General features: G+C 46.4%; 1 protein-coding gene across 2 annotated transcripts in view; it reads left to right on the top strand.

The window, feature by feature from the left end:
* LOC116950553 (segment polarity protein dishevelled homolog DVL-3-like) overlaps positions 1–20,985 on the top strand; it is a 95,136-nt gene that overhangs the window by 64,539 nt on the left and 9,612 nt on the right. For both annotated transcript variants that reach the window (XM_032968430.2, XM_032968429.2), the window contains exons 7-9: positions 17,897–17,966; positions 19,662–19,801; positions 20,482–20,558. In XM_032968430.2, the coding sequence (XP_032824321.1) occupies positions 17,897–17,966; positions 19,662–19,801; positions 20,482–20,558 (287 nt within the window). The remainder of the gene's footprint in view (positions 1–17,896; positions 17,967–19,661; positions 19,802–20,481; positions 20,559–20,985) is intronic.

Here is a 20,985-nt window from a genome sequence, read left to right as displayed (position 1 = left end):
GGCTCAACTTCATGGATTCCATGATGCCATTACACATCCTACGACTCCATTTTATATTACCCATGACTCCATTTTACGGTTCTCAGGACTCCATTTCATGTGTACCAGGACTCCATTTCATGTGTCCCATGACTCCATTTCATGTGTCCCATAACTCCATTTTATGAATCCCAGGACTGCATTTCACGTGCCCCATGCCTCCATTTCACGTATCCCATGGCTCCATTTCATGTGTCCCATAACTCCATTTTATGAATCCCAGGACTGCATTGCACGTGCCCCATGCCTCCATTTCACGTATCCCACGACTCCATTTCATGTATGCAATGACTCCATTTTACGTATCCCACGACTCCATTTCATGTGACCTACGACTCCATTTCATATTTCCCACGACTCCATTTCATATTTCCCACGACTCCATTTCACGTGTCCCACGACTCCATTTCATGTATCCCATGACTCCATTTCATGTGTCCCATGACTCCATTTCATGCGCAATGACTCCATTTCATGTGCCATGACTCCATTTAACGTGTCCCATGACTCCATTCCATGTCCCACGACTCCATTTCATGTATCCCATGACTCCATTTCATATATCCCAGGACTGCATTTCACTTGCCCCATGCCTCCATTTTATGTTTCCCATGGCTCCATTTTATGTTTCCCATGGCTCCAGTTTCCCACGACTCCATTTCACGTGTTCCCTGACTCCATTTCATGTATCCCACGACTCCATTTCATGTATCACATGATTCCATTTTATGTATCCCACGACCCCATTGAATTTGTCCCATGGCTCCATTTCATGTATCCCACGACAACATTTCACGTGTCAAATGACTCCATTTCATGTGTTCCCCGGCTCCATTTCATGTGTCCAATGACTCCATTTCATGTGTCCCATGACTCCATTTCACGTGTCCCACGACTCCATTTCACGTGTCCCACGACTCCATTTCATGTCCCATGACTCGAGTTCATGTTTCCCATGACTCCATTTCACGTTTCTCATGACTCCATTTCATGTATCCCACGACTCCATTTCATGTATCCTATGACTACATTTCATGTGTCCCACGAGTCCATTTCATGTGTCCCACGACTCCATTTTATGAATCCCAGGACTGCATTTCACGTGCCCCATGCCTCCATTTCATGTATCCCATGACTCAATTTTACGTATCCCATGGCTCCATTTCATGTATCCCATGACTCCATTTCACGTGTCCCATGACTCCATTTCATGTCCCATGACTCCATTTCATGTATCCCATGACTCCATTTCATGTTCCACGACTCCATTTCATGTCCCACGACTCCATTTCATGTATCCCATGACTCCATTTCATGTGTTCCATGACTCCATTTCATGTGCCATGACTCCATTTCATGTATCCCACGACTCCATTTCATGTCCCATGACCCCATTTCATGTGTCCCACAACTCCATTTCATGTTCCAAGACTCCATTTCATGTTTCCCATGACTCCATGTCATGTATCCCATGACTCTATTTCATGTATCCCACAACTCCATTTCATATTTCCCATGACTCCATTTCACATGTCCCATGACTCCATTTCAGGTTTCCCACGACTCCATTTCATGTATCCCATGACTCCATTTCACGTATCCCATGACTCCATTTTACGTATCTCACGACTCCATTTCATGTGTCCCATGACTCCACTTCATGGATTCCATGATGCCATTATACATCCCACGACTCCATTTTATGTATCCCATGACTCCATTTTATGTATCCCATGACTCCATTTTATGTATCCCATGACTCCATTTTACATTTCTCAGGACTCCATTTCAGGTTTCCCACGACTCCATTTCATGTATCCCATGACTCCATTTCACGTATCCCATGACTCCATTTTACGTATCTCACGACTCCATTTCATGTGTCCCATGACTCCACTTCATGGATTCCATGATGCCATTATACATCCCACGACTCTATTTTATGTATCCCATGACTCCATTTTATGTATCCCATGACTCCATTTTATGTATCCCATGCCTCCATTTCATGTATCCGAGGACTCCATTTCATGTATCCCACGACTCAATTTCATGTATCCCACGACTCCATTTCATGTATCCCAGGACTCTATTTCACGTGCCCCATGACTCCATTTCATGTGTCCCATGGCTCCATTTCATGGATTCCATGATGCCATTACACATCCCACGACTCCATTTTATGTTTCCCATTACTCCATTTTACGTTTCTCAAGACTCCATTTAATGTATCCTATGACTTAATTTCATGGATTACATGACTCCATTACACGTCCAGCGACTCAATTTTATGTACCCCAGGACTCCATTTCATGTATCCCATGACTCCATTGTACGTTTCCAATGACCCCATTTAATGTGCCCATGACTCCATTTCATGTATCCCACGACAACATTTCACGTGTCAAATGACTCCATTTCATGTGTCCCATGACTCCACTTCATGGATTCCATGATGCCATTATACATCCCACGACTCCATTTTATGTATCCCATGACTCCATTTTATGTATCCCATGACTCCATTTTATGTATCCCATGACTCCATTTTACATTTCTCAGGACTCTATTTCAGGTTTCCCACGACTCCATTTCATGTATCCCATGACTCCATTTCACGTATCCCATGACTCCATTTTACGTATCTCACGACTCCATTTCATGTGTCCCATGACTCCACTTCATGGATTCCATGATGCCATTATACATCCCACGACTCCATTTTATGTATCCCATGACTCCATTTTATGTATCCCATGACTCCATTTTATGTATCCCATGCCTCCATTTCATGTATCCGAGGACTCCATTTCATGTATCCCACGACTCAATTTCATGTATCCCACGACTCCATTTCATGTATCCCAGGACTCTATTTCACGTGCCCCATGACTCCATTTCATGTGTCCCATGGCTCCATTTCATGGATTCCATGATGCCATTACACATCCCACGACTCCATTTTATGTTTCCCATTACTCCATTTTACGTTTCTCAAGACTCCATTTCATGTATCCTATGACTTAATTTCATGGATTACATGACTCCATTACACGTCCAGCGACTCAATTTTATGTACCCCAGGACTCCATTTCATGTATCCCATGACTCCATTGTACGTTTCCAATGACCCCATTTAATGTGCCCATGACTCCATTTCATGTATCCCACGACAACATTTCACGTGTCAAATGACTCCATTTCATGTGTCCCACGACTCCATTTTATGTATCCCAGGACTCCATTTCATGTGACCGATGACTCAATTTCATGTATCCCAGGACTCCATTTCATGTGTCCCATGACTCCATTTTATGTATCCCAGGACTGCATTTCACGTGCCTCATGCCTCCATTTCATGTATCCCATGTCTCCATTTTATGTTTCCCATGGCTCCATCTTTTGTATCCCATGGCTCCATTTCATGTATTCCACGACTCCATTTCATGTATCCCACGACTCCATTTTATGTATCCCACGACCCCATTGCGTGTTTCCCATGACTCCATTTCATGTATCCTACGACTCCATTTCATGTGTCCCATATCTCCATTTCATGTATCCCAGGACTCCATTTAATGTGTCCCATGACTCCATTTCATGTATCCCATGACTCCATTTCATGTGTCCCATGACTCCATTTCATGGATTCCATGACTCCATTTCATGTGTCCCATGACTCCATTTCACGTATCCCATGACTCCATTTTACATATCCCATGACTCCATTTCATGTGTCCCATGGCTCAACTTCATGGATTCCATGATGCCATTACACATCCCACGACTCCATTTTATATATCCCATGACTCCATTTTACGCTTCTCAGGACTCCATTTCATGTGTACCAGGACTCCATTTCATGTGTCCCACGACTCCATTTCATGTGTCCCATTACTCCATTTTATGAATCCCAGGACTGCATTTCACGTGCCCATGCCTCCATTTCACGTATCCCATGGCTCCATTTCATGTATCCCACGACTCCATTTCATGTTTGCAATGACTCCATTTTACGTATCCCACGACTCCATTTCATGTGACCTTCGACTCCATTTCATGTTTCCCACGACTCCATTTCACGTGCCCCATGACTCCATTTCATGTATCCCATGGCTTAAGTTCATGTATCCCATGACTCCATTTCACGTGTCCCATGACTCCATTGCATGTATCCCATTACTCCATTTCATATGTCCCATGACTCCATTTCATGTCCCACGACTCCATTTCTTGTATCCCATGACTCCATTTCACGTGTCCCATCACTCCATTTCATGTGCAATGATTCCATTTCATGTGCCATGACTCCATTTAACGTGTCCCCTGACTCCATTCCATGTCCCACGACTCAATTTCATGTATCCCATGACTCCATTTCATGTATCCCAGGACTGCATTTCACTTGCCCCATGCCTCCATTTCATGTTTCCCATGACTCCATTTTATGTTTCCCATGGCTCCATTTTATGTATCCCATGACTCCATTTCATGTATCCCATGACTCCATTTTATGTGTCCCACGACCTCATTGAATGTATCCCATGACTCCATTTCACGTGTCCCATGACTCCATTTCACATGTCCCATGACTCCATTTCACGTGTCCCATGACTCCATTTCACGTCCCATGACTCCATTTCATGTGTCCCATGACTCCATTTCATGTGTCCCATGACTCCATTTCATGGATTCCATGACTCCATTTCATGTGTCCCATGACTCCATTTCACGTATCCCATGACTCCATTTTACATATCCCATGACTCCATTTCATGTGTCCCATGGCTCAACTTCATGGATTCCATGATGCCATTACACATCCCACGACTCCATTTTATATATCCCATGACTCCATTTTACGCTTCTCAGGACTCCATTTCATGTGTACCAGGACTCCATTTCATGTGTCCCACGACTCCATTTCATGTGTCCCATAACTCCATTTTATGAATCCCAGGACTGCATTTCACGTGCCCATGCCTCCATTTCACGTATCCCATGGCTCCATTTCATGTATCCCACGACTCCATTTCATGTTTGCAATGACTCCATTTTACGTATCCCACGACTCCATTTCATGTGACCTTCGACTCCATTTCATGTTTCCCACGACTCCATTTCACGTGCCCCATGACTCCATTTCATGTATCCCATGACTTAAGTTCATGTATCCCATGACTCCATTTCACGTGTCCCATGACTCCATTGCATGTATCCCATTACTCCATTTCATATGTCCCATGACTCCATTTCATGTCCCACGACTCCATTTCTTGTATCCCATGACTCCATTTCACGTGTCCCATCACTCCATTTCATGTGCAATGATTCCATTTCATGTGCCATGACTCCATTTAACGTGTCCCCTGACTCCATTCCATGTCCCACGACTCAATTTCATGTATCCCATGACTCCATTTCATGTATCCCAGGACTGCATTTCACTTGCCCCATGCCTCCATTTCATGTATCCCATGACTCCATTTTATGTTTCCCATGGCTCCATTTTATGTATCCCATGACTCCATTTCATGTATCCCATGACTCCATTTCACGTGTTCCATGACTCCATTTCACGTGTCCCATGACTCCATTTCACGTCCCATGACTCCATTTCATGTGTCCCATGACTCCATTTAATGTTTCCCACGACTCCATTTCACGTGTTCCCTGACTCCATTTCATGTATCCCACGACTCCATTTCATGTATCACATGACTCCATTTTATGTATCCCACGACCCCATTGAATTTGTCCCATGGCTCCATTTCATGTATCCCACGACAACATTTCACGTGTCAAATGACTTAATTTCATGTGTCCAATGACTCCATTTCATGTGTCCCATGACTCCATTTCATGTGTCCCATGACTCCATTTCACGTGTCCCATGACTCCATTTCACTTGTCCCACGACTCCATTTCATGTCCCATGACTCGAGTTCATGTATCCCATGACTCCATTTCACGTATCTCATGACTCCATTTCATTTATCCCATGACTCCATTTTATGAATCCCAGGACTGCATATCACATGCCCCATGCCTCCATTTTACGTATCCGATGGCTCCATTTCATGTATCCCATGACTCCATTTCATGTTTCCCACGACTCCATTTCATGTTTCCAATGACTCCATTTTACGTGTCTCATGACTCCATTTCATGTGCCATGACTCCATTTAACGTGTCCCATGACTCCATTCCATGTCCCACGACTCCATTTCATGTATCCCATGACTTAATTTCATGTATCCCATGACTCCATTTCACGTGTGCCATGACTCCATTTCACGTGTCCCATGTCTCCATTTCATGTCCCATGACTCCATTTCATGTATCCCATGACTCTATTTCATGTCCCACGACTCCATTTCATGTCCCACGACTCCATTTCATGTATTCCATGACTCCATTTCATGTGTCCCATGACTCCATTTCATGTGCCATGACTCCATTTAACGTGTCCCATGACTCCATTCCATGTCCCACGACTCCATTTCATGTATCCCATGACTCCATTTCATGTATTCCACAACAACATTTCACGTGTCAAATGACTCCATTTAACGTGTTTCACAGCTCCATTTACTGTGCCCCACAACTCCCATTTCATGTGTCCCACGACTCCATTTCATGTATCCTAGGACAGCATTCCACGTGCCCCATGCCTCCATTTCATGTATCCCACGACTCCATTTCATCTATCCCAGGACTGCATTTCATGTATCCCACGTCTCCATTTCATGTGCCCCATGACTCCATTTCATGTATCCCCCCTTGACTCCATTTAATGTGTTTCATGGCTCCATTTCATGTGTCCCACAACTCCCATTTTATGTGTCCCACGACTCCATTTAATCTCCCATGACTCCATTTCATGTATCCTATGACTCCATTTCACGTGTCCCACGACTCCATTTCATGTCTCCCATAACTCCATTTTATGTATCCCAGGACTGCATTTCACTTGCCCCATACCTCCATTTCATGCGCCTCATGACTCCATTTCATGTATCCACGACTCCATTTCATGTATCCATGACTCCATTTTACGTATCCCACGACTCCATTTCATATGACCCACAACTCTATTTCATGTGTCCCACGACTCCATTTGACGTGCCCCACGACTCCATTTCACGTGTCCCACGACTCCATTTCATGTCCCATGACTCGAGTTCATGTATCCCATGACTCCATTTCATGTATCCCACGACTCCATTTTATGAATCACAGGACTGCATGTCACGTGCCCCATGCCTCCATTTTACGTATCCCATGGCTCCATTTCATGTATCCCACGACTCCATTTCATGTTTCCAATGACTCCATTTTATGTGTCCCATGACTCCATTTCATGCGCCATGACTCCATTTAACGTGTCCCATGACTCCATTCCATGTATCACGACTCCATTTCATGTATCCCATGACTTAATTTCATGTAATTCATGACTCCATTTCACGTGTGCCATGACTCCATTTCACGTGTGCCATGACTCCATTTCATGTCCCATGACTCTATTTCATGTCCCATGACTCCATTTCATGTATCCCATGACTCCATTTCATGTCCCACGACTCCATTTCATGTATTCCATGACTCCATTTCATGTGCCATGACTCCATTTAACGTGTCCCATGACTCCATTCCATGTCCCACGACTCCATTTCATGTATTCCACAACAACATTTCACGTGTCAAATGACTCCATTTCATGTTTCCCACGACTCCATTTCACGTGCCCCATGACTCCATTTCATGTATCCCATGACTTAAGTTCATGTATCCCATGACTCCATTTCACGTGTCCCATGACTCCATTGCATGTATCCCATTACTCCATTTCATATGTCCCATGACTCCATTTCATGTCCCACGACTCCATTTCTTGTATCCCATGACTCCATTTCACGTGTCCCATCACTCCATTTCATGTGCAATGATTCCATTTCATGTGCCATGACTCCATTTAACGTGTCCCCTGACTCCATTCCATGTCCCACGACTCAATTTCATGTATCCCATGACTCCATTTCATGTATCCCAGGACTGCATTTCACTTGCCCCATGCCTCCATTTCATGTATCCCATGACTCCATTTTATGTTTCCCATGGCTCCATTTTATGTATCCCATGACTCCATTTCATGTATCCCATGACTCCATTTTATGTGTCCCACGACCTCATTGAATGTATCCCATGACTCCATTTCACGTGTCCCATGACTCCATTTCACGTGTTCCATGACTCCATTTCACGTGTCCCATGACTCCATTTCACGTCCCATGACTCCATTTCATGTGTCCCATGACTCCATTTCATGTCCCATGACTCCATTTAATGTTTCCCACGACTCCATTTCACGTGTTCCCTGACTCCATTTCATGTATCCCACGACTCCATTTCATGTATCACATGACTCCATTTTATGTATCCCACGACCCCATTGAATTTGTCCCATGGCTCCATTTCATGTATCCCACGACAACATTTCACGTGTCAAATGACTTAATTTCATGTGTCCAATGACTCCATTTCATGTGTCCCATGACTCCATTTCATGTGTCCCATGACTCCATTTCACGTGTCCCATGACTCCATTTCACGTGTCCCACGACTCCATTTCATGTCCCATGACTCGAGTTCATGTATCCCATGACTCCATTTCACGTATCTCATGACTCCATTTCATTTATCCCATGACTCCATTTTATGAATCCCAGGACTGCATATCACATGCCCCATGCCTCCATTTTACGTATCCGATGGCTCCATTTCATGTATCCCATGACTCCATTTCATGTTTCCCACGACTCCATTTCATGTTTCCAATGACTCCATTTTACGTGTCTCATGACTCCATTTCATGTGCCATGACTCCATTTAACGTGTCCCATGACTCCATTCCATGTCCCACGACTCCATTTCATGTATCCCATGACTTAATTTCATGTATCCCATGACTCCATTTCACGTGTGCCATGACTCCATTTCACGTGTCCCATGTCTCCATTTCATGTCCCATGACTCCATTTCATGTATCCCATGACTCTATTTCATGTCCCACGACTCCATTTCATGTCCCACGACTCCATTTCATGTATTCCATGACTCCATTTCATGTGTCCCATGACTCCATTTCATGTGCCATGACTCCATTTAACGTGTCCCATGACTCCATTCCATGTCCCACGACTCCATTTCATGTATCCCATGACTCCATTTCATGTATTCCACAACAACATTTCACGTGTCAAATGACTCCATTTAACGTGTTTCACAGCTCCATTTACTGTGCCCCACAACTCCCATTTCATGTGTCCCACGACTCCATTTCATGTATCCTAGGACAGCATTCCACGTGCCCCATGCCTCCATTTCATGTATCCCACGACTCCATTTCATCTATCCCAGGACTGCATTTCATGTATCCCACGTATCCCACGTCTCCATTTCATGTGCCCCATGACTCCATTTCATGTATCCCCCCTTGACTCCATTTAATGTGTTTCATGGCTCCATTTCATGTGTCCCACAACTCCCATTTCATGTGTCCCACGACTCCATTTAATCTCCCATGACTCCATTTCATGTATCCTATGACTCCATTTCACGTGTCCCACGACTCCATTTCATGTCTCCCATAACTCCATTTTATGTATCCCAGGACTGCATTTCACTTGCCCCATACCTCCATTTCATGCGCCTCATGACTCCATTTCATGTATCCACGACTCCATTTCATGTATCCATGACTCCATTTTACGTATCCCACGACTCCATTTCATATGACCCACAACTCTATTTCATGTGTCCCACAACTCCATTTGACGTGCCCCACGACTCCATTTCACGTGTCCCACGACTCCATTTCATGTCCCATGACTCGAGTTCATGTATCCCATGACTCCATTTCATGTATCCCACGACTCCATTTTATGAATCACAGGACTGCATGTCACGTGCCCCATGCCTCCATTTTACGTATCCCATGGCTCCATTTCATGTATCCCACGACTCCATTTCATGTTTCCAATGACTCCATTTTATGTGTCCCATGACTCCATTTCATGCGCCATGACTCCATTTAACGTGTCCCATGACTCCATTCCATGTATCACGACTCCATTTCATGTATCCCATGACTTAATTTCATGTAATTCATGACTCCATTTCACGTGTGCCATGACTCCATTTCACGTGTGCCATGACTCCATTTCATGTCCCATGACTCTATTTCATGTCCCATGACTCCATTTCATGTATCCCTTGACTCCATTTCATGTCCCACGACTCCATTTCATGTATTCCATGACTCCATTTCATGTGCCATGACTCCATTTAACGTGTCCCATGACTCCATTCCATGTCCCACGACTCCATTTCATGTATTCCACAACAACATTTCACGTGTCAAATGACTCCATTTAACGTGTTTCACAGCTCCATTTCCTGTGCCCCACAACTCCCATTTCATATGTCCCACGACTCCATTTCATGTATCCTAGGACAGCATTTCACGTGCCCCATGCCTCCATTTCATGTATCCCACGACTCCATTTCATGTATCCCAGGACTGCATTTCATGTATCCCACGTCTCCATTTCATGTGACCCACGACTCCATTTCATTTATCCCAGGACTCCATTTCATGTATCCCAGGACTCCATTTCATGTATCCCCCCTTGACTCCATTTAATGTGTTTCATGGCTCCATTTCATGTGTCCCACAACTCCCATTTCATGTGTCCCACGACTCTATTTAATCTCCCATGACTCCATTTCATGTATCCTATGACTCCATTTCACGTGCCCCATGACTCCATTTCATGTATCCCATGACTTCCATTTCATGTCCCACGACTCCATTTCATGTGTCCCATAACTCCATTTTATGTGCCTCATGACTCCATTTCATGTATCCCACGACTCCATTTCATGTATCCCATGACTCCATTTTACGTATCCCACGACTCCATTTCATGTGACCCACAAGTCTATTTCATGTATCCCACAACTCCATTTGACGTGCCCCATGACTCCATTTCACGTGTCCCACGACTCCATTTCATCTCCCATGACTCCATTTCATGTATCCCATGACTCCATTTCCCATCCCACGACTCCATTTCATGTGTCCCACGACTCCATTTCATGTATCCCATGACTCCATTTTACGTATGCCTCGACTCCATTTCATGTCCCATGACCCCATTTCATGTGTCCCACAACTCCATTTCATGTTCCAAGACTCCATTTCATGTTTCCCATGACTCCATGTCATGTATCCCATGACTCCATTTCATGCATCCCACAAGTCCATTTCATATTTCCCATGACTCCATTTCACATGTCCCATGACTCCATTTCATGTTTCCCACGACTCCATTTCATGTATCCCATGACTCCATTTCACGTATATCATGACTCCATTTTACGTATACCACGACTCCATTTCATGTGTCCCATGGCTCCACTTCATGGATTCCATGATGCCATTATACATCCCACGACTCCATTTTATGTATCCTGTGACTCCATTTTACGTTTCTCAGGACTCCATTTCATGTGTCCCAGGACTCCATTTCATGTGTCCCACTGCTCCATTTTATGTATCCCATGCCTCCATTTCATGTATCCCAGGACTCCATTTCATGTATCCCACGACTCCATTTCATGTATCCCATGACTCAATTTCATGTGTCCTATGACTCCATTTTATGTATCGCAGCACTCCATTTTATGTATCCCAGGACTGCAGTTCACGTGCCCCATGGCTCCATTTCATGGATTCCATGATTCCATTTCATGTGTCCCATGACTCCATTTCACCTATCCCATGACTCCATTTCATGTATCCCACGACTCCGTTTCATGTCCCATGACTCCAGTTCATATACCCCATGACTCCATTACATGTCCCACGACTCCATTTCATGTATCCCATGACTCCATTTTATGTGTCCCAGGACTCCATTTCACGTATCCCATAACTCCATTTCATGTATCCCACGACTCCATTTCATGTATCCCATGACTCCATTTCATGTATCCCATGACTCCATTTCACGTATCCCAGGACTCCATTTCATGTATCCCACGACTCCATTTCATGTATCCCACGACTCCATTTCATGTATCCCACGACTCCATTTCATGTGACCCACAACTCCATTTCACAACTCCATTTCACGTATCCCACGACTCCATTTCATGGATCCCATGACTTAATTTCACGTATCCCATGACTCCATTTCACGTCCCACGACTCCATTTCATGTATCCCATGACTCCATTTCATGTGTTCCACGGCTCCATTTCATGTGTCCAATGACTCCATTTCATGTGTCCCATGACTCCATTTCACGTCCCACGACTCCATTTCATGTATCCCATGACTCCATTTCACGTGTCCCATGACTCCAGTTCATGTATCCCATGACTCCATTTCATGTGTCCCATGACTCCATTTCACGTGTCCCATGACTCCATTTCATGTATCCCATGACTCCATTTCATGTGCCCCATGACTCCATTTCACCTGTTCCCTGACTCCATTTCATGTATCCCACGACTCCATTTCATGTATCACATGACTCCATTTTATGTATCCCACGACCCCATTGAATTAGTCCCATGACTCCATTTCATGTGTACCACATCTCCATTTCATCTCCCATGACTCCATTTCATCTATCCCATGACTCCATTTCATGTTTCCCATGACTCCATGTCACGTATCCCACGACTCCATTTCATGTATCCCATGACTCCATTTCACGTGTTCCCTGACTCCATTTCATGTATCCCACGACTCCATTTTATGTATCACATGACTCCATTTTATGTATCCCATGACCCCATTGAATTTGTCCCATGACTCCATTTCATGTGTACCACGACTCCATTTAATCTCCCATGACTCCATTTCATCTCCCAAGACTCCATTTCATGTTTCCCATGACTCCATGTCACGTATCCCACGACTCCATTTCATGTATCCCATGACTCCATTTCACGTATTCCGTGACTCCATTTTACATATCCCACGACTCCATTTCATGTGTCCCATGGCTCCACTTCATGGATTCCATGATGCCATTATACATCCCACGACTCCATTTTATGTATGCCATGACTCCATTTTACGTTTCTCACGACTCCATTTCATGTGTCCCAGGACTCCATTTCACGTCCCATGACTCCATTTCATGTGTCCCACAGCTCCATTTTATGTATCCCATGACTCCATTTCATGTCCCATGACTCCATTTCATGTACCCCATTACTCCATTTCATGTGTCCCATAACTCCATTTTATGTATCCCACGACTCCATTTCACGTGCCCCATGCCTCCATTTCATGTATCCCACGACTTCATTTAATGTATCCCACGAGTCCATTTCATGTCCCACGACTCCATTTCATGTCCCACGACTCCATTTCATGTCCCACGACTCCATTTCATGTCCCACGACTCCATTTCATGTATCCCACAACATTTCACGTGTCAAATGACTCCACTTAATGTGTTTCACAGCTCCAATTCATGTGTCCCACAACTCCCATTTCATGTGTCCCACGACTCCATTTCATGTATCCTAGGACAGCATTTCACGTGCCCCATGCCTCCATTTCATGTATCCCACGACGCCATTTCATGTATCCCACGACTCCATTTCATGTATCCCAGGACTCCATTTCATGTATCCCACGTCTCCATTTCATGTGACCCACGACTCCATTTCATGTATCCCAGGACTCATTTCACGTGTCCCACGACTCCATTTCACGTGTCCCACGACTGCATTTCACATCCCATGACTCCAGTTCATGTACCCCATGACTCCATTTCATGTGTCCCATGACTCCATTTCATGTATCCCAGGACTCCATTTCATGTGCCCCATGACTCCATTTCATGTATCCCCCCATGACTCCATTTAATGTGTTTCACGGCTCCATTTCATGTATCCCACAATTCCCATTTCACGTGTCCCACGACTCCATTTCATCTCCCATGACTCCATTTCATGTATCCTATGACTCCATTTTATGTGTCCCACGACTCCATTTCAAGTATCCCAGGACTCCATTTCACGTGCCCCATGACTCCGTTTCATGTATCTCATGACTCCATTTCATGTGTCCCACAACTCCATTTTATGTGTCCCATAACTCCATTTTATGTATCCCTGGACTGCATTTCACGTGTCCCATGCCTCCATTTCATGTATCCCACGACTCCATTTCATGTATCCCACGACTCCATTTCATGTATCCCATGATTCCATTTCACGTATCCCATGACTCCATTTTACGTATCCCACGATTCCATTTCATGTGTCCCATGGCTCCACTTCATGGATTCCATGATACCATTATACATCCCACGACTCCATTTTATGTATGCCATGACTCCATTTTACGTTTCTCAGGAATCCATTTCATGTGTCCCAGAACTCCATTTCATGTGTCCCATGAATCCATTTCATGTATCCCATTAGTCCATTTTATGTATCCCAGGAACGCATTTCACGTGCCCCATGCCTCCATTTCATGTATCCCAGGACTCCATTTCATGTGACCGATGACTCAATTTCATGTATCCCATGACTCCATTTCATGTGTCCCATGGCTCCATTTCATGGATTCCATGATGCCATTACACATCCCACGACTCCATTTTATGTTTCCCATTACTCCATTTTACGTTTCCCAGGACTCCATTTCATGTTTCCTATGACTTAATTTCATGAATTACATGACTCCATTACACGTCCCATGACTCCATTTCACGTCCAACGACTCAATTTTATGTACCCCAGGACTCCATTTCATGTATCCCATGACTCAAGTGTATGTTTCCAATGACCCCATTTAATGTGCCCATGACACCATTTCATGTATCCCACGACAACATTTCACGTGTCAAATGACTCCATTTCATGTGTCCCACGACTCCATTTTATGTATCCCAGTACTCCATTTCATGTGACCCATGACTCCATTTCATGTATCCCACGACTCCATTTCATGTATCCCATGACTCCATTTTATGTATCCCACGACCCCATTGAGTGTGTCCCATGACTCCATTTCATGTATCCTACGACTCCATTTCATGTGTCCCATATCTCCATTTCATGTATCCCAGGACTCCATTTAATGTGCCCCATGGCTCCATTTCATGGATTCCATGACTCCATTTCATGTGTCCCATAACTCCATTTCACATATCCCATGACTCCATTTTACGTATCCCACGACTCCATTTCATGTTTCCCATGGCTCCACTTCATGGATTCCATGATGCCATTACGCATCCCACGACTCCATTTTTTACATCCCATGACTCCATTTTACGCTTCTCAGGACTCCATTTCATGTGTACCAGGACTCCATTTCATGTATCCCATGACTGCATTTCACGTATCCCATGACTGCATTTCATGTGTCCCACGACTCCATTTCATGTGTCCCACGACTCCATTTCATGTATCCCATAACTCCATTTTATGAATCCCAGGACTGCATTTCACGTGTCCCATGCCTCCATTTCACGTATCCCATGGCTCCATTTCATGTATTCCACGACTCCATTTCATGTTTCCAATGACTCCATTTCATGTATCCCAGGACTCCATTTCATGTGTCCCATGGCTCCATTTCATGGATTCCATGATGCCATTACACATCCCACGACTCCATTTTATGTTTCCCATTACTCCATTTTACATTTCTCAGGACTCCATTTCATGTATCCTATGACTTAATTTCATGGATTACATGACTCCATTACATGTCCCATGAATCCATTTCACGTCCAACGACTCAATTTTATGTACCCCAGGACTCCATTTCATGTATCCCATTACAACATTTCACGTGTCAAATGACTCCATTTCATGTGTCCCACGACTCCATTTTATGTATCCCACGACTCCATTTCATGTGACCCATGACTCCATTTCATGTATTCCAAGACTCCATTTCATGTGTCCCATGACTCCATTTTATGTATCCCAGGACTGCATTTCACGTGCCCCATGCCTCCATTTCATGTATCCCATGACTCCATTTTACGTATGCCTCGACTCCATTTCGTGTCCCATGACCCCATTTCATGTGTCCCACAACTCCATTTCATGTTCCAAGACTCCATTTTATGTTTCCCATGGCTCCATTTTTTGTATCCCATGGCTCCATTCCATGTATCCCACGACTCCATTTCACGTATCCCATGACTCAATTTTTTGTATTCCACGACTCCATTTCATGTGTCCCATGACTGCATTTCATGTGTCCCATATCTCCATTTTATGTATCCCAGGACTGCATTTCACGTGTCCCATGACTCCATTTCACGTATCCCATGACTCCATTTCACGTGTCCCATGACTCCATTTTATGTATCCCAGGACTCCATTTTATGTATCCCAGGACTCCATTTCACAGGGCCCACGACTTCATCTCACACTGCCCGTTGCTACGTGACTCTCATGAACGAAGAGGTTTCCCCCCACTCACCCCTGGTCTAGATGGGAGGTCATTGGTCTTACTTCCCAGCGTTTTGTTTGTGTCTCGAGCGCACGAGAACACTCTTTGTCTCATTGCTATTCCATGTTTTGATACATTTCACCGCGCGTTTAAGACTAGGGCTGTGTCTGACCCTGGCCTTGGGTTGTGCCTGATTGCCAGGTTAAGACTAGGGCTCTGTCTGTGTCTGGGTTAGGGCTGTGTCTTGAGTCCAGGGTTAAGTCTAGGGCAGTGGCTTGGGCTCTGTATGAGTCTGGGCTAGGGCAGTGTCTGAGACTGGGCTAGGGCAGTGTCTGAGTCTGGGCTAGGGCAGTGTCTGAGTCTGGGCTAGGGCAGTGTCTGAGTCTGGGCTAGGGCAGTGTCTGAGTCTGGGCTAGGGCAGTGTCTGAGTCTGGGCTAGGGCAGTGTCTGAGTCTGGGCTGGGGCAGTGTCTGAGTCTGGGCTAGGGCAGTGTCTGAGTCTGGGCTAGGGCAGTGTCTGAGTCTGGGCTAGGGCAGTGTCTGAGTGTGGGCTAGGGCAGTGTCTGAGTCTAGGCTAGGGCAGTGTCTGAGTCTGGGCTAGGGCAGTGTCTGAGTCTGGGCTAGGGCAGTGTCTGAGTCTGGGCTAGGGCAGTGTCTGAGTCTGGGCTAGGGCAGTGTCTGAGTCTGGGCTAGGGCAGTGTCTGAGTCTGGGCTAGGGCAGTGTCTAAGTCTAGGCTAGGGCAGTGTCTGAGTCGGGGCTGAGGCAGTGTCTGAGTCTGGGCTAGGGCAGTGTCTGAGTGTGGGCTAGGGCAGTGTCTGAGTCTGGGCTGGGGCAGTGTCTGAGTCTGGGCTGGGGCAGTGTCTGAGTCTGGGCTGGGGCAGTGTCTGAGTCTGGGCTAGGGCAGTGTCTAAGTCTGGGCTAGGGCAGTGTCTGAGTCTGGGCTAGGGCAGTGTCTGAGTCTGGGCTAGGGCAGTGTCTGAGTCCAGGCTAGGGCAGTGTCTGAGTCTGGGCTAGGGCAGTGTCTGAGTCTGGCTAGGGCAGTGTCTGAGTCTGGGCTAGGGCAGTGTCTGAGTCTGGGCTAGGGCAGTGTCTGAGTCTGGGCTAGGGCAGTGTCTGAGTCTGGGCTAGGGCAGTGTCTTGAGTCCAGGGTTAAGTCTAGGGTAGTGGCTAGGGCTCTGTCTGAGTCTGGGCTCGGGCAGTCCAGGGAGTGTCTGAGTCTGGGCTAGGGTTGTGTCTGAGTCTTGGGTAAACACTAATGCAGTATCTGAGTCTAGGGCTGTCCCGGATTCTTACATTTACCGCCTTGTGTGCCCCCCACCCCGTGCCGCCGTGCGTCTGTTTCCCCAGGCTTCTTCGTTCAGCAGCATCACGGACTCCACCATGTCGCTCAACATCATCACCGTGACCCTCAACATGGGTGCGTTGGCAGAGAGGGAGGACGCGAGAAGTGACCCAGAACCCCGGGTGGTGGGGTATAGGGTGGGGGGTTGGCCGGGTGGGGGGGGGGCGGTTCCAGTCTGGCGCCTTAGCAGCTGCCCGTGGCTAAACGGGGTTCTCAAGTCGAGCCATGAAGCCACCCTCTGTGGCACGTACGCTGCTTATGGGTTCAAGGCCAGTGACTGGTCCGGTTAACACTGCGGGAATCATGGTTAACAGACGCCTTGGCTGCTTCAGAGTGGAGATTATTCGATCAAGGGCCGTAGGCCTTGTGGGTTGGAGTCGCCACGGTACACATTTTTTTGCCAAATCCCATAAATGTGCTCTCGAGTTACGGAATTTGGTGAAAAAAAACTGGCATGGCAAACATCGCCCCCTGCTGACAGAACTATCACTATCGCAATCAGAATATTTATACTGCGGGAGGAATCTAAGCTATAAAACTATTTTTCACATATGTCCAGTAGGGGCACGGAGTAAGAATGTTACAACAACAAACAGTAGAAAAACACGTGATAGGAGTGTAAAGTACAAGAAAGGTCAACAAATCGCCCAAACACAAAAAAAACAACAACAAACCATTCCCATCGCATCAGGCAAATCCCACTGAAGGTATTAACGTATTGTTCAGAAGCGGCCTGGCTATCACAAATAAAATCTCAACAAAAGTGGCTCATCATTTGTACAATTACATAGCAGCAAAATAATCCTAAAATAGTGTCAGTGCACGTTTCTAAATGTGTACACCTTGGTACGAGACTGCAGCAGGGCAATGGGATTGGGATGTGATGTATTTTTTGTGATTATTACTCCTACTACTTCGCTAATTTGTCCAGGAGAGCCTCACTGAGTCTCATTCCTCTTTATCTGCCAAGTTTTCATTCTGCAGTAGGAGGGGGTGGGGAGTGCTGCTTCTGCTGATTTGTGTGATCCCAATTGAGTTGTTTCCAGGCAGTGTTTTTTTTATTTCAGCACCGCCAGGTTTTTTGGTCTAATACCTATCGCGTTGTGTTTTGTCTTTGCCAATGGGACTAACTCGGAGGAAAACCCCTCGCAGAACAGGGGGAGAACATACAAAGATACATACAGACATACAAACTCCGCGGAGAAAGTCGCCCGAGTCGGGAATCGAACGCAGGCCGCTTGTTGCTGCGTGGGCACTGCGCCGCCGCCATGAACCCTGCCGCCCACAAGCTGCTGCATCTGCTGCTGCATCTGCTGCTGCTTCTTCTTTTGCTGCATCTACTGCTTCTTCTGCTGCATCTGCTGCTGCTTCTGCTGCAGTTGCTGCTACTGCTTCTTCTGCTACTGCTGCTGCTGTTTCTGCTGCTGCTGATACTGCTGCTGTTTCTGCTACTACTGCTGCTTCTGCTGCTACTGTTTCTGCTGCATCTGCTTGCTTCTGCTGCATCTGCTGCTACAGCTGCTTCTGCTGCTACTGCTTCTTTTCTTGCAGCTGCTTCTGCTGATACTGTTTCTTCTGCTGCTGTTACTGCTGATACTGCTTCTTCTGCTACTGCTGCTACTCCTGCTGCTACTGCTGCTGCTCCTACTGCTGCTACTGCTGCTGCTCCTACTGCTGCTACTGCTGCCTTGTCACGTCGTACGAGTCCCCTGCCTCCACCAGTGAACGAGGGACCCAACCCCCGCCTCCCACTCCTCGTGTCGTTTGCAGAGAAGTACAACTTCCTGGGCATCAGCATCGTGGGGCAGAGCAACGAGCGCGGAGACGGCGGCATCTACATCGGCTCCATCATGAAAGGCGGCGCTGTTGCAGCCGACGGGCGCATCGAGCCCGGCGACATGCTGCTGCAGGTGCGGTGGGGGGGCGGAGGGAGGTTGGGGGGAAGGTGGGGTGGGCAGAGTCTGCCATGGCTAGCCAGGCCGGGAGGCCGACGATAATTAAATTTAAACTATTTAACACGTCGTAAGAGTTGTCAGGAGGCTTTCGCCACCAATAGGTGTCCATAATAAAGTTTTTTTTTGGGGTTAAATCGCGTAAATGTGATTGTGTCCATGCTCGAATTGCAAACGTTGGAGGTTTACATAGAACGATTGTTTAAGGTTCGCTTTACACATTTAAATTATGATTCACTACTCTCCCACACACTGGCGTGCTGGAGTAGTAACCAATTGGCCACGTTGTGTTCACGTGACAAACCTCACGGATCGGCCTGCGTCGTAAATTTATTTTGCTGCCCGTCTGATTTGTGTTTGTCGACGACGTTCGTACTGCCCGCTTCCGCCCCGTTGCCTCGCAAGGCAATGTTTGCCCTCAATTTGTGTCGACTCCAAATTGTCGCTCGGTCCACGCGCTGATCGACGCGGGCGCTCGGGATTCCCGTTCGTAAATCGTCACCAGGCTCGTGCGACCTCATCATCCTCCTCACTGCACCACCCTTTTAAAAGCAATGCTTAATGACTTAGGGCCCCTTTGGCCGCGCAGCGGTGGGTTGTCCGTGGCTCACGGCGATTATGTGTTTCTCTCTGCACAGGTTAACGAGGTCAGTTTTGAGAACCTGAGCAATGACGATGCGGTCCGTGTGCTTCGGGAAGTGGTGCACAAGCCCGGGTGAGTGACGGCGTTTACACGCGTGTACCGTGTTACACGCACGCGCCAGCACGGCACAGCAGCACTCCACCACATGACTGCGTGCCACATCGGTGGCTGCCAAGATGAGACTGGTAGTCGCCAGTAGACTCGAGCCATGCACTCAGTAGACTCGGGTCATGCACTTGCTGCCAGTAGAACCAGGCCATGCACTCAGTAGACTCAGGTCATGCACTTGCTGCCAGTAGACTCAGGCCATGCACTCACTAGACTCAGGTCATGCACTCAGTAGACTCAGGTCATACACTTGCTGCCAGTAGACTCAGGTCATGCACTTGCTGCCAGTAGAACCAGGCCATGCACTCAGTAGACTCAGGTCATGTGCTCAGTAGACTCAGGTCATGCACTTGCTGCCAGTAGACTCAGGTCATGCACTTGCTGCCAGTAG

The sequence above is a fragment of the Petromyzon marinus genome, chromosome 39, assembly GCF_048934315.1.
Source record: "Petromyzon marinus isolate PM22_M1 ecotype Great Lakes invasive population chromosome 39, UKy_Petmar_22M1.pri1.0, whole genome shotgun sequence".
Lineage (NCBI taxonomy): Eukaryota > Metazoa > Chordata > Hyperoartia > Petromyzontiformes > Petromyzontidae > Petromyzon > Petromyzon marinus.
Note: the sequence above shows the minus strand (reverse complement) of the source record. Positions and strands in the feature narration are given on the sequence as shown.